Source organism: Microtus oregoni, unplaced genomic scaffold (assembly GCF_018167655.1).
Source record: "Microtus oregoni isolate MIOR12 unplaced genomic scaffold, Mior012 000032F_ref0000030, whole genome shotgun sequence".
NCBI lineage: Eukaryota > Metazoa > Chordata > Mammalia > Rodentia > Cricetidae > Microtus > Microtus oregoni.
Genome location: NW_024543091.1, coordinates 27,341,141 through 27,355,710, shown reverse-complemented (window position 1 = coordinate 27,355,710; position 14,570 = coordinate 27,341,141). Strand labels below are relative to the sequence as shown.

Sequence of the window (14,570 nt, the reverse complement as noted above, 5' to 3'; positions counted from 1 at the left end):
TATTCCCCTTCTCTTTTAACCGTTTAGATTCTGGATTTTTAGCTTTCTCTTTATAACTCGTTCTTCAAAGGGAATTTCTTCCCATCCTTTTGCAAATTTACTTTCCTCTAGAAGTAATGACTTAAACAGTGAGGTTCTTTATTTTCTGAGGCAGAAGTTTCACTCTGTAGCTAAGGCTGGTCAGGTTTACAATTCTCCAGTCTTGACCTCTCCAGAACTGAGATTCCAAGTATGAACTACTATACTCAGCTTCTCTTTTTGATTTCCAACTCCAGGTATCCAGGTAGATCTTTTCTTTGTGCTGGTTACTGGTAAGCATAAGGCCACTGTCAATTTTATCCTTTGTGTTTCTTCAGGTTGTTTTTGTTTTTGTTTTAAAGCTGAGTTTATTCTTGCAAACGTTTATGGTGAATTTCTGGGATCATGTATCACTATCAGTTTTTCTGACTGGGTAATTTGAAGTTTGAGTGCATTCTTTTGCAATTGTTTACTAGGTTTTATGTATTTTTATTCTTCTTTGTTAGTGTTTTGAGAATGTCACTATATTTAAACAACATGAGGAGTTTATAGGTTGAATATCTTAAAATACTACTTTTTCGCCCTCTAGCAATTATACTTGTTTGGGAATATAAAGCCATTTTGTCTTGAGTTTCCTCTTCAGTTCTACAATTTACTAATAGTAAACTTGTGCCATTATTTAAAAAAGCATTTACCAGATATCAGAAATATAAGAGGGGACCAAGAGTGGCACACAGCTCTACTTCTAGCACTCAGGAAGCAGAAGCAGGTGAATCTCTGTATGTTCCAGACCAGCCTGACTTATGTAGTGAGTTCCATGCCGGCAAGGGTTACATAGTGAGTCCCTAATTTAAAATAATGGGGCTGGTTCCAGGACAGCCAAGGCTGTTACACAGAGAAAACAAAACAAAATAATGCGGCTGGAAAGATGGCTTAGTAGTTCTTGTATTGCTCTTGCAGAAAACATATATTCAGTTCCCAACACCTTTGTCAAGCCTCTAACCACTGATTGTAAGTCCAGCTCCAGGAGCATCTCACACATTCCCAGACACTTCACTCACTTCACAAACCCACACTCACACACAAGAAAGTATGTGTATATAGGCATCTTCTAGGGCTAGCACCAACAGTGGCTTGGTGGGTGTAGTTTTCCATATAAGAGGCCTTAGTGGATGACCCCAGTGTGGTAGAGCCCACCTCTTCAAAAAGATTTACTACATCAGCTGTCATTGGCCCAGTTGGATCAGAGTCCACCTTGATAAAAAAAATCTCTAGACAGTTTAAATTTTTTCAGTTCATGCCACATTCTAGACCACCTTCTCTTCTTTCTTCTTCTACAGAGAAGGAAAAATATTTAGGTTTATTATTCATATACTAGAAGAAAAGGCCTTATATTCAAAGTGTCGTTCTGCTCTGGTCTGATTTCCTAGCACAAAATTTATGTTTCTCTGAATCCTCCTAGAGCCACGGAGCACAGTTACCATACCACTACTGAATTTCCGAATAGCCGTCGTCTTTAGGAACAGCAAAGTCTCAGCCTTCCGAGTACCCTCCGCATTTTGGTGTTTGCGTGTGTTACACACGTTGGTGCCTGTGTGCCCTTCAGTGGAGCGTAGCCAATAACTCTAGATGTTGATCTTCAGTTGTGGTCCACATTAAATTTTGTGAGAGAGTTCTTTAATTGGGGTTGAAATTCATTGATTTGTGGTGCTTGCTGGCTAGCAAGCACCAGCAATCAGCCAGTCGCTGCCTTTTCCAGTGTACACCACCCTGTCTGGTCGTTATCATCATCAGGTATTTGGGTTCTGGAGCTAGAGCTCAGGTCCTCATGCTTACTTGGAAAGCACTTTATGGACTGAGGATCTCTCAAGCCTATAATTTCTTTTTTCTTTTTTTCTTTCAGTGTCTACATCTTATAACCAGTCATCTTCAGTTCCGTTCTATAGCTATCCCAGCATGTATGTTCTGTATCCCAAGCAAGGCTAAACAGTGTGGATTAGCAGTATATATGAATTTGAACAAAAAATAAAGTCTCTACATTATTTTTCTGAGAAAAAAACTATGCACACACACACACACACGAGATAAATGCCCATGTAATTCTAGAGTTAGCCTGACATTTGAGTTTAAAGTTCTTTTGAGGAACATAGTTATAGGTAGTGAATATATTCTTTTAAATCACATATTAAGTGCTACCTCTTTTATCTTTAAAATTGTATGATTGGATGCTATTGACTAGACAATTGATTTATTACCATTGTTAAAGTTATTTATGAATGAGGTCTAGTACATACAGTGACCTTTACAGATCTTCATTGGACAGTGCGTTCTTTTGAGAGATATGTACAAAACTATGAAACATACGATTGAATTGTCAAGATTTCTGTAATATTAACAATTTTCTCATGTTTCTACTCAAGTTTTCCTCACACTACTCTTAAGAAACAACCACTCACTATTCTAGAACTTCTTAGAAATATAATTAATTAGTATATAACAGGAAAAATTCTTTTTTAAAACTGATATTGAGGTTTCATCTCTGGAATTTTGACTCTTTTACATAAATTTTTGCTCTCCAATTCTCTTTTTCATCATGTAGAGTACAAGTTATAATTACTATTTTAATATCCTTCTAATTGAAAAACTTTTCATTCAGTGTAAATGGCTTGGTTTTTCTTGTTCTGGATCACATATTTCTACTTCTTTATATTTCTTTTTATAATTGTGAATTTTTTCTGGTTAGTTGAAGTATCTTTCTCCCGATTAGTATTCTATATACTATGGTTTTTCTGGTAATGTTCTAGAGCTTTGTTCTGGAAACAGTTTGATTTTTTTTTTTCTTCAGGCCTTTCAAAATCAGTAGACCCAGTCAGTATTCAATGGAGGGTAATTATTCTTGACTTCTGAGGCAAGTTCATCTGTGTACTCAGGAGCCTGTGCAGCATAGAGTTCAGTTCCTGGCTCTTGAGCCCTGACATCATTACTAACTTTATCTTTAATCATTTCAGGTGGTTCTATTCTTGGTCTTGGGTTGTTTTCACATATAATAGTGTTGATTATTACTAATCCAGATATACAAAGGGAACCTTTTCTAGATCTCCAGATTTCTTCTATTATTCATCTCTGTTATTTGGTCACTAGTTACTTTGTTTGCCATGAACGTTTATCCTCATTTCCCCTGGGTCTCTCTCTCTCTGTGTCACAACATAGAAACCAGTAGTAATACCCTGAGGTAGTAAGCTGAGGCAGGTATAAGTTACCTACTTCTTTTCTTTTTTACCAGTTGTCTTCAAAACTGTTTTCTGTCTGTTTTTATCCCTTAGATGCGGATTTACTGCACTCTATATTAGCCACAGACATCTGTTTTTAACAACTCTATTTCCTGTTTCTGTGCCATAGTCAAGCATATCAAAAGGCTAAGGGATATTTTAAGAGATGAAATACAAGAATATTACTTGAATAAGTAACAAGAATCTCAGAACTGAATTGTCCTTAGAGGAGTACATTAATTGCTAAATGAAATTGAAGTCCTTGTTTGATTACATAATTGTTTATAATTTAGAACATAGGTGATCCTTTAGTTTTTATTCAGTGTGGCTGGCCTAGCTTTTTTGTTTGTTTGTTTGTTTGTTTTTTCAAGACAAGGTTTCTCTGTAGCTTTGGAGCCTGTCCTGGAGCTAGCTCTTATAGACCAGGCTGGCTTTGAACTCACAGAGATCCACCTGCCTCTGCCTCCCTAGTGCTGGGATTAAAGGTGTGTGCCACCACTGCCTGGCCGGCCTAGCTTTTTTAAACTTTGAATGGACATAACAATAATCTATAACCTATAAAAAGGATCCCCACCTTAAGGCACAAATAAAAAGAGGTATAGAAAAATAATATTCCGTGTTATCTTATTTCTCAGCCTCATATTCTTTTAAATTTGTCTTTGAATGGTCTTGACCATTTTCCTAAGTTACCAGATGAAAGTCTTTCTAAATTGCCAGGAAATGTGAACTGACAGTTGCTGAATTGTAATTCAGTCATGCTATCATGTGTTTACTTGGCTTTAAGTCTGTCTCGTGTGTAATTCCTACAGACATCACAACGATTTTCTTCAGTTGATGAGCAAGCAAAGCTCCATAAGGCTATGTCTCAAGGAGAGATTACAAAATTGGCAGTAAGACAGAAGTCTTCAGATTTGGACATAAGGTATGATGTTTATAAAAAAAAATAGGAATAACTAATTTCAATGATTTTATTTAATTTATATACTGAGTTTTTAATTAAAGTTATTTGCTTTAATTTACAATTTACAACCAGGTCCTTTATTTCTCTTTGTATACTAAGCCATGAATTCATAGAACATGGACTCTAGCAACTAACCTTTCTGTTAGTTCTCATACATTATATGACGCTATGCTTCTCTTAGTAGAGCAGGCTGGTGCTTCAGTTGGCTTCCTTTTTTTTTTTTTTTTTTCTTCTTCCCTGGTCATTTCCCTTCATCTCTTTCAAGAAGCTTTTTTTTCAAGAAGCTTTTTCCAGGAGTGCTTAGTAGATTCAATCCTCATCAACTCTCTTTGCAAGAATCTGGCCCTTATCTTGTTTACAGTGATGCCCTTGACATGCTAGATAAAGTATATCTTCCTGTTTTAACACAGCAACCTTGTAAGGCATTTCTTTTTGAACAGTGCTCACTCCCTTGTTGTCTACAGTATTACCCTCCCTGTTCTTTAAGGAAAGGTCTAGAGAACACAGAGCAGGTGCTGCTCCTCTTCCCCTCCCGTGTTTGTCATTTTGATGAGTCACTGGAATATGGCTTTTGCTTTAATTTTTAGGAAATGAGTAATTGCATTGCCAAGTACATAATAGCATATACTGAGCTTTATCTTGTGTGGGTAGCAGTGTATTTTGGGGGAAATTTCTTAATCATTATATGACTTACAATAATATTGTAAAAGAAGAGAGATTAAATAGGATGAGATTGCTATCTTCTATCTTTGGACTTGTAATGTATTCTGCACTAAGTGCTTTAGGAAAATACTTTCAAAAAAGAATTTTTCTTCTCTTTAAAAGTGCTTATGGGGAGGGGGTTGGAGAGATGGCTCAGTGGTTAAGAGCATTGCCTGCTCTTCCAAAGGTCCTGAGTTCAATTCCCAGCAACCACATGGTGACTCACAACCATCTGTAATGAGGTTTGGTGCCCTCTTCTGGCCTACAGGCTTACATGTAGACAGAATATTGTATACATAATAAATAAATAAATATTTTTTAAAAAGTGCTTATGGGGAGCTAAGGTGAAGCAGCAACAAGTTCGCTCTGGAAGAATGAGGATTTGAATTAAAATATATGCCCATACTGGGTGGTGGTGGTGCACGCCTTTAATCCCCGCACTTGGGAGGCAGAGGCAGGCAGATCTCTGTGAGTTCTGGTCTACAGAGTGAGTGTCAGGACAGACTCCAAAGCTGCACAGAGAAATCCTGTCTCAAAAATAAACAAAAATACACACCTTAAAAAAAAAGTCTGGGGGGCTGGAGAGATGGCTCAGCGGTTAAGAGCATTGCCTGCTCTTCCAAAGGTCCCGAGTTTAATTCCCAGCAACCACATGGTGGCTCACAACCATCTGTAATGAGATCTGGTGCCCTCTTCTGGCCTTCAGGCATACATGCAGAAAGAATAATGTATACATAATACATAAATAGATATTTTTTAAAAAAATCTGGGGCTGAAGAAATGGCTTAGCAGTTATGAGCACTTACTGCTTTTGCAAAGGACTGGTGTTCAGTTCTCAGTGCCCACAACGCGACTCCAGTTGTTTTGCTTCAGTTCCAGAGAATCCAATGCCCTCTTCTGGCCTCCAAGGACAGTAGACAATCTTGTAGTGCACATACATAAATTGCAGGCTTTTAAAATACTCATACACTATTTATATGCGTGATCATGGTCACAGCAGTAGCCTTGCACTATGGAGGGAACAGAGACAGAAACATCACTGGGACTTGCTTGCCTCTAGACTAGGCTCTAGGTTCAAGGAGACACGCGAAATCCTCCTTTGGCCTCTGGTACACATAGGGATGGGATATTCATTGCCATGGACAGGTGGATGCATACACCCAAACACACACACACACACACACACACACACACACACACACAAAGAGAGAGTTCATGGGATTTTTATATTTATTTATTTATTTATTTATTTATTTATTTATTTATTATGTATACAATAGTCTGTCTGTGTGTATGCCTGCAGGCCAGAAGAGGGCGCCAGACCCCATTATAAATAGTTGTGAGCCACCATGTGGTTGCTGGGAATTGAACTCAGGACCTTTGGAAAAGCAGGCAATGCTCTTAACCACTGAGCCATCTCTCCAGCCCGATTTTTATTTTTAAATAAATACCTTTAAAAAATATTATATAAGCATTTGAGCCCTTAGTGAAGATGTCATGTATGTTTAAAAAAATGTTTTTGGGAAAAAAAAGTTTTCGTTTCTTAATTATAGATCACTTTTTATAGACTGTAGAGGAATTTACAAGGCTTGTCTGAGCTATAGAGTTTAAGATCAGTCAGGGCATCTTGTGCTTTGCTGTCAAAACGATTTCTTCACTTTTGCCCTCATATCAACACTCAAAAGTTTTTTTATTTTAGAGCAGTTAGGATTTAGATTTTTATTTTTTTAAGTTATTGATGTACAACCTGAAATGTAATTAAAGTAATAACTATATAAGCACTCTGGACTATGCCCTTAGCTAATGTTCAAATATGTAGTGTCTGTGGGTAATTATAGCAGACAACTCAATATAAATAGAATCATTAAAACTTTCATAGTGTACTAGTGAGTGGACAGATTTAAAACTACCTTGAAATCATGATTTTAGTGAGTAAAAATTAAGATACATATGGACAAAGATTAGAAAGAAATTGCTAATGATATAAAGGAACTTTTTTTTTTTTTAAAAGAGTTGTTAGTTATTTCTTTGAATGTGTTTTCTTCTTTGTAAGCTTCATGCGAGATATAACAACGAACAGATGGCAGTTTGGTATCAAGAAGCTTAAGCTGAAATCCTAGTTCCACTGTTTTGAGACTTTTATTTTATCAATTTTTTTGTTTTGTTTTGTTTTGTTTGTTTTTCAAGACAGGGTTTCTCTGTAGCTTTGGAGCCTGTCCTGGAACTAGCTCTTGTAGACCAGGTTGAATTCGAACTCACAGAGATCCTCCTGTCTCTGAGAATAAAGGCTTTCATCACCACTGCCTATCAAATTATTTAATTTGTCAGGTTTTTGTATTTTATATTCAAGAGGAGGAATTGGGATATGTGGCTCAGTAGTAGTGTTGCCTAGCATATGTCCAACCAGGAGTTTGATACCTTGTACTGCTCCCTTAAATACACACCAAAGTTAAAATAGATTACTACATAGGAAAAGTATATAAAGCTTAAGAGGATACATGAATATTACTGGAACATCTGATTTCTATCTTACCTTTATTTTGCTTTAAAAACAGACCCCAGAGAGCAAAGATGAGATTCTGGGCCAAAGGGAAACAAGGAGAGAAGAAGACTACTAGAGTAAAACCTGCTCCCCAGTCAGAGGTCTCGTCACTCTTTCCTGGCTCAGATGGGACATCTGCTAATCCCTTTTCAGATGGTAAAAATGGACAAAGAATGGAGCTTCTTTTTTTTTTAATTTCTATTACTCATACTGAAAGTGTGCTGTGCTTTTCCTCTTCACAATGACAATTCTCTTGGAATGATATTTTAATGAGATGGGACTAGTGTTGGTAAATGCTTCATTTCTTAGTAAAGCAAGGCATACTCTACTTGTATGAGAGCTCCAAGAATACCTGGTGTAGAACAGTGAAGCAAACCTCTTCAGTGATGATGAGTCTTGGACTAGCCTTTGTCTTCTTTTTTTGGTAATGCTAGGGTTTGAACCCACAGCCTTGTGCATGCTGATGAGCACTCTACCCATTGAGCTGAATCCCAGCCCTAATCATTGTTTTCTAAATTGTAAAGGTTTAACCTAGATTCACTTATATCATAAATACAGAATATCCTTAGTAATTCATAGCATTAGCTCACAGCACCCGTTGAGTGCTATGTAAACCGTAATAAATGTGATATATATGTATAAAATCTATTGATTTTTTTTCAGTTTTTCTTGTTTTGCTATGATTATTATTCTTGGTTTGTAGGTGAGAACACCAAAGTACACGTTGGTATCTATTTACACATATTGAAATGAGAAGATTTGGATTTGAGTCAAGGCATTCGAACTCCAGAATTATTGCTTTTTTGTTGTTGTTGTTGTTGTTATTGTTTTGTTTTTCTTGTGTTTTTTTTTGTTTTGTGTTTTGTTTTTAGGAAAAGTTCTCTCTGTAGCTTTGACTGTATAGATTAGAACTGTATAGATCAGGCTGGTTTTGAACTCAACAGAGATCTGCCTCTTTCTCTCTTGGGTGTGGGATTAAAGGAATGCACCACCACACTCAGAAAGAATCACTTTCTTTTTTAAAAGAAGTCTTACACTGTAACCTAGGTGGCCTTGAATTTGAGACAGTCCTGACTCCAGCTTGGCAAGGAGTTCCCATTCTTAGCCATTGTAATAGTTATGAGGTATTTACCATGCTAGTTACCTTCCTCATTGCTATGGCAAAATACCTTATCAAATCAATTCTTAAAATGAAGGATCTTCAGCCTGTTCTACAGAGAGAGCTCCAAGACAGCCAAATTCTGTACTTTTTCTAACCTTGACTCTGTTTGGGAAAACTTAATTGCCCCCATTGCATTACTCAGATGTTCATTTTTTAATATCATTATAAACTTATCACTTTCAGTTATTATATTCTAATATAATTCCTCCCAAAAGGAGTGGTAAGGCTCATTAACTGAAAATATACATTATAAGCAGATGTCATTTGTATAAGAGCAAAAGCAAGCCAGGTGAGCTACTTGATTCCCTAACAAGTTGTTAACTATTAACAGACAGTATTGCTGATGGGTTCATGGATGTAGACTGTAATAAAAGTTGTAATTATCAAATTCTCCTTGTTAGTTGGACTTAACATTTAACTGGATGCTCCTTCAAACAAGTCTAACAAAGTTACAGCTAGATGAGCAGCATTTAATATGCTAGTTTGTTGCATATTCTTCTTGTTCATCTTTGGTACTAAGTGTTTTTACAGTAAGGATGAAGATTTTCAGTATTTTTTTTAACTAAGTATATCTTTTTACTTTACCTGGTTTGAATTATAGAATTAACTCAGTATCACCCAACACCTCCTTTGAGCCCAGAACTGCCTGGGAGTTCCCGAAAAGAGTTCAAAGAAAATAAGGAGCCTTCTCCAAAAGCAAAGCGCAAAAGAGGTGTGAAAATCAGCAACGTGGCTTTGGATTCTATGCATTGGCAAAATGACTCTGTCCAAATCATAGCAAGTGCCAGTGATTTAAAAAGTATGGATGAATTTCTTCTGAAAAAGGTACACTTTGCTTGCTGAGTTAGCCTTCGAGCAGATTTGACTTAAGAATGCTTGTGTATACAGGATAGGCTGTTGTGAAAAGACAGGTTAAAATTTCTTTAATAACTCAGTCATTGAAGGTTTAGATAATAGGAAATGCACAGACAGAATTTAAAGTTTTAGTCTCCCCTGTGATTTCATAATTGTCATATATGAAGATGAAGTTTATTGTATATTTGTAGTTGTTGTGTTAAAAAAAACTATAGAATCAACATGTTAAAAGGGAACTTATGTGATCTGGTATACTGTCCTTTTCTTAAGCTCTATGATGACCAGTGGCTTGTAATTTTAGAAGAGTCATTGCTTAAGAGACATTTTAACCATTGCATTTATATCTTTTTGATGAGTTGTTAATTTTTCTGTGATTGGTCCCTAGATGAATGACCTAGATAATGAAGACAGCAAGAAGGATACATTAGTGGATGTCGTATTTAAAAAAGCCCTGAAAGAATTTCGGCAGAATATCTTCAGCTCTTACTCATCTGCATTGGCGGTAAGCTAAGACCATGTTAGGAGATATTCACGGTTCAGCATAGCCTGGAATTTTAATCAGCTATAAAGTCAGACTCAAGGGTGCAATTCTTAGAACTTGCTCAATTACTATGTTACTTCAACTGTTAGGACTTGCTTAATTACTGTATTAGTTTAACTGGTCTTTTACTCATACTTAGTAGTTTATATTGCCTACATTTTATACTATAGTGGGTCTTTGCAACTACAGAGCATCTTGAGCTGGTTCATTATAAACTATGTCGAGCTCCTAACCTATCCTGCAGTACAAGTTGAATCAGTCTTTAAGAATGTCTTTATAGGGGCTGGAGAGGTGGCACAGGGGTTAAGAGCATTAGCTGCTCCTCCAGAGGACCTGAGTTCAGTTCCCAGCACCCACAATGGCAGTTCACAACTGTCTATAACTTCTGTTCCAGGGAATCTGACACCCTCACACAGATATACATGCAGACAAAAGACCAACATACATAAAATATAAATAAATAATTTAAAAAAAGAATGTCTTTATAAAACTTAACTCTTTTTTTTTTTGCCTTAGATGGATGATGGGAAAAGCATACGATACAAAGACCTGTATGCACTGTTTGAACAGATTCTGGAAAAGACCATGAGGCTTGAACAACGTGATTGGAATGAATCTCCAGTGAGAGTTTGGGTTAACACATTCAAGGTGTTTTTAGATGAGTACATGAATGAATTCAAGACTCTGGATAGCACAGCTTCAAAGGTAAATGAGTTACAGTTTGGTTTCCATTAAATTATAAATTTTGTTATAAGGAACCTGTCTAGGAAACATTTTAAAATTAATATTAGTGTATATTATTTGTGTAAAATGATAGGTTTTGCCGGGTGGTGGTGGTGCATGCCTTTAATCCCAGCACTCGGAGGCAGGTGGATCTCTGTGAGTTCAAGGCCAGCCTGGTCTACAAGAACTGGTACTGGGACAGGCTCCAAAGCCACAGAGAAACCCTGTCTCAAAAAACCAAAAAAAAAAAAAAAGATAGGTTTCTTTTCCTACATCTATGCAATATATTTTGATTACTCTGTTCATGGTGGCACATGCCAGTAGTCAAATTCTGAAGAGGATGAGGCAGGAGAGTAATAGTAAAACAATGTATTTCAAGAAAATATTACAGAGAACATGGCAGTGTATCATTTCTTCAGATCTTCCAAACTATTCTAAGTTTGCCGTGTATTTTTTTGAACTTGTTTCATTAAACATATCCTTCTAATTATAACAGTGTGCCCTCAATATTATACTTCCAGCTCTAATGAAGATTAATACATGAATTGACTTCTGAAAAATATGGTTAAAGGTGAAATGAATTATGTGTGTTACTTAGCTTTTACCTAAGAACCTACAAATTAGATCTCTCTTGAAAAAGTTTTTAGAAAAAAAAATGTATTTTTGGGAAATCTAAACATCAGTAATATTAAGTTTTACTTTTTGGTCCTTTTAGTAGTAATATTAAGTTTTACCTTTTGGTCCTGTTAATAATATTAAGTTTTACTTTTTGGTCCTGTTAGTTACCACTTGATATTTTAGTTAAATAATAATTATTTATAAAATAATAAAATTATTAAAATAATTTTAATTAAATCTTGTTTTAGAGTTAGCAAATACTTTGTAATCTCTGTTACAAAAGAGATAGTTGATAGGAGTTAAGAACATAGCACAGTTGCTAGAGTGCTGCCGAGTATGCATAATGCGCAGAGCTTCAGTACCGTATAAAACAAGGTGCAGAGGTGCGTATCTCTAATCCCATCACTCTGGAAGTAGAGTCAGAAGGATCAGTTCATGGTCACCCTTAGCTTCACAGTGAATCTGAGGCCAGCCTGGAAAAAATCATATACTCTTTGAGTGTGATGACATATACTTGTAATCCCATCACTCTGGAGACTTAAGACAGGAGGATAGAGTAGTCAAAGACAGCTGGATTTACAGAGAAATTCTAATTTAAAAAAAAAATCTTTAAAAAAATGTGTATTTTAAATAGAGATATTGTCTAAATAAGGTTATCAGTGCATTTCATTATAACAGATGTAAATTATATCATTAGTCTTTGTGTTGATTGTACTTCATTTTATTTTTACTTAGTTTATGGATTAAAATTTTAAGCCATTTTAAATCATTTTAAGGTAGTAAACAAGCTCTAGAAATCCTGGATTTAATGTTGTGGATGTCAGGCTTGTAATGCAGAAGATTTTTACAGGTTTATAAACTACTTTGCAAGTTGATGGTTGTTAAAGGGTACATTTAAGCTCTTTTGTTCTGTGTTATCAGGAAAGGTCCTCTGTCTACAGAGCTTTTCCATACTCCATATGGCCCCTTTTATATTTATGTCCATCGTAGATGGCAAAACCTTTATAGTTGGTCATTTGACTAGTGAATAAAATGTCTAATAATGGTGTGTCTTTTAGATAGAGCTGATATTTAAAAAGAGATCGGTCTCTAAAGAGTTCTTCCATTCTTCTGAGTTTGTTAGCCCTTCCTTTTACCAAACTTAAATATTTTCTCAAATTTGGCTTAGCTTTGCACAGTTCCTCTTGAAGAATAAAGAACTGTTTATTATTTGTAGAAGCTGTTCAAACATGTGCAAAGAAGAGAGTATGTTAGTTTTTTGTAATTTTCAATTTATGTTTCTGCTTGTCCCCTGCCAGGTGCCTAAAACAGAAAGAAAGAAAAGAAGGAAAAAAGAAACTGATTTGGTAAGTTACATTCTTGGTATATTATAAGAAATAATATTTTTCAGCTCAGTAGCTTGATGCAGATCTTGTATTCCTGTGAACAGGTTTACCAGATCCCTAGAATGTACTCACATGCCTTTAAAAAAGTAAGAATGATAATGGACCTGAAATCCCAAGAACACCTACTTTTAGTACTGATTTTCTAAAATGAAAGAAAATTTGGAATATTTTCTTATGTAATTACTGTTTTCTAACTTGCTTACTATTTGTTAACTCTCTAACCATCTCATGAAAGTGGAATTGTACAATTGCTGGCTTTTGCATGTGGTATTCTTGAGATTCACCCATGTTATTTTATCAGTAGTCAGCTACATTGAATATTTAATAGAATTGCATTATAGACATACCACTTTATGGGAGGTTATGCTGAGGACTTTTGGCATGCTAGGCAGTTATTCTACCACTGATTTATAGCCCTAACCTTTTTATTTTATTTACCAGTTCATAGACATTTGGGTTGGTTTATGGTTTAATTTGCATTTCCCTCATGGCTAATGATGTTAAACATCTTTGCATGTGTCTGGTAGTCATTTGTATTTCATTGTTCGGTTGTTCGGTTATTTATTCAGCATTTTTTAAGTTGGTTTGCTTTATTGGGTTATAACTTTAATATATTAGATGGGTGCTGTGAAAGCTAACAAGACTGTAAAAGAATGAAACTATGCACTTTAGCTATCAGTCTTCATCAACTCCAAATGAATCAAAGACCTTAGCATTAGACCTGGAACTGCTAGAGAAAAAAGTTGAGACAACAAAACACTTCAAGATGGTGGGCATGTGGACAGAAAAATGATTAAAAATTGACAGATGGGACTTGTGAAATTAAAAGGTTTTTTTTTATAGCAAGAAAAACAACCCAGTCAAAGAAAAAAAAATGGTTCAAAGTATTGAACATAGAATTCTCAAAAGAAAAAAAATACAAATGAGCAATAAATATTTTTAAAAGCATTAACATCCTTAGCCACCAGGAAAGAAGTAAATTGTAACTACTCAGAGATTACAAATCACACTGATCAGAATGAGAATCAGCAGGAAAACAAATATATGTATATATTTTGTAAGCTGCTTTCTAGCAAATTTAAGAAACAATCTTCCAATAAAGTAAAATTGAAGAGCAATGGACATACTGCTTAATTCCACCAAACCTTTGAAATCATCCTCACCTTGCACTAATGCCAGATAAAGATACAACACAAAGGAAATTGTAGGTCAGTCAGTGTTCTTTATGAATGCAGACACAAAAACTCTCAATAAAACATTTGCAAAGAGAATTCAAGAACTTAGTAAGAAGATTATGGTAGCTTGAAAAAAAAATGGCCCCCAATGGGAGTAGCATTATTAGGAGGTATGGCCTTGTTGGAATGGGTGTGGTCTTTTGGAGGAAGTGTGTCACTGTGGAGGCCTCATATATGCTTAAGCCATGCCCAGTGAGACAGACCACTTCCTGTTGCCTGTGAGTCAAAGTATAGAACTCTCAACTACTTCTCCAGCACCAGATCTGTCTGTATGCTGCTTTGCTTCCCGCAATGATGCTATAAGTGAGCCACCCAATTAAAAGTTTTTTCTTTTTAAGAGTTGCCATGATAATTGTGTCTCATCACAGCAATAGAAATCCTAATTAAGACAAAGACCATGCATGTACCATTACCAAGTTTCTTTCATTCCAGGGATATAAGGATGATTTGACATACGCAAGTCAATAAATATAATAAAGCTCATAAATACATTTAAGAATCCAGATTACATAATTATATCAATTGATACGGAGAAGGTCTTTACCAGAGTTCAACATCC

At 35.7% G+C, this 14,570-nt stretch overlaps 1 protein-coding gene and 1 long non-coding RNA gene across 5 annotated transcripts in view; one reads left to right on the top strand and one right to left on the bottom strand.

Annotated features, from left to right (window-relative positions):
* The window catches only part of LOC121466000, a 113,237-nt gene that overhangs the window by 52,456 nt on the left and 46,211 nt on the right, over positions 1-14,570 (bottom strand). The gene's annotated exons all lie outside the window — the stretch shown is intronic.
* Positions 1-14,570, top strand: part of Myo9a (myosin IXA) — a 199,273-nt gene that overhangs the window by 152,672 nt on the left and 32,031 nt on the right. For all 4 annotated transcript variants that reach the window (XM_041679416.1, XM_041679418.1, XM_041679417.1 and 1 more), the window contains 6 exons: positions 4,097-4,209; positions 7,506-7,648; positions 9,256-9,479; positions 9,895-10,011; positions 10,567-10,755; positions 12,690-12,737. In XM_041679416.1, the coding sequence (XP_041535350.1) occupies positions 4,097-4,209; positions 7,506-7,648; positions 9,256-9,479; positions 9,895-10,011; positions 10,567-10,755; positions 12,690-12,737 (834 nt within the window). The remainder of the gene's footprint in view (positions 1-4,096; positions 4,210-7,505; positions 7,649-9,255; positions 9,480-9,894; positions 10,012-10,566; positions 10,756-12,689; positions 12,738-14,570) is intronic.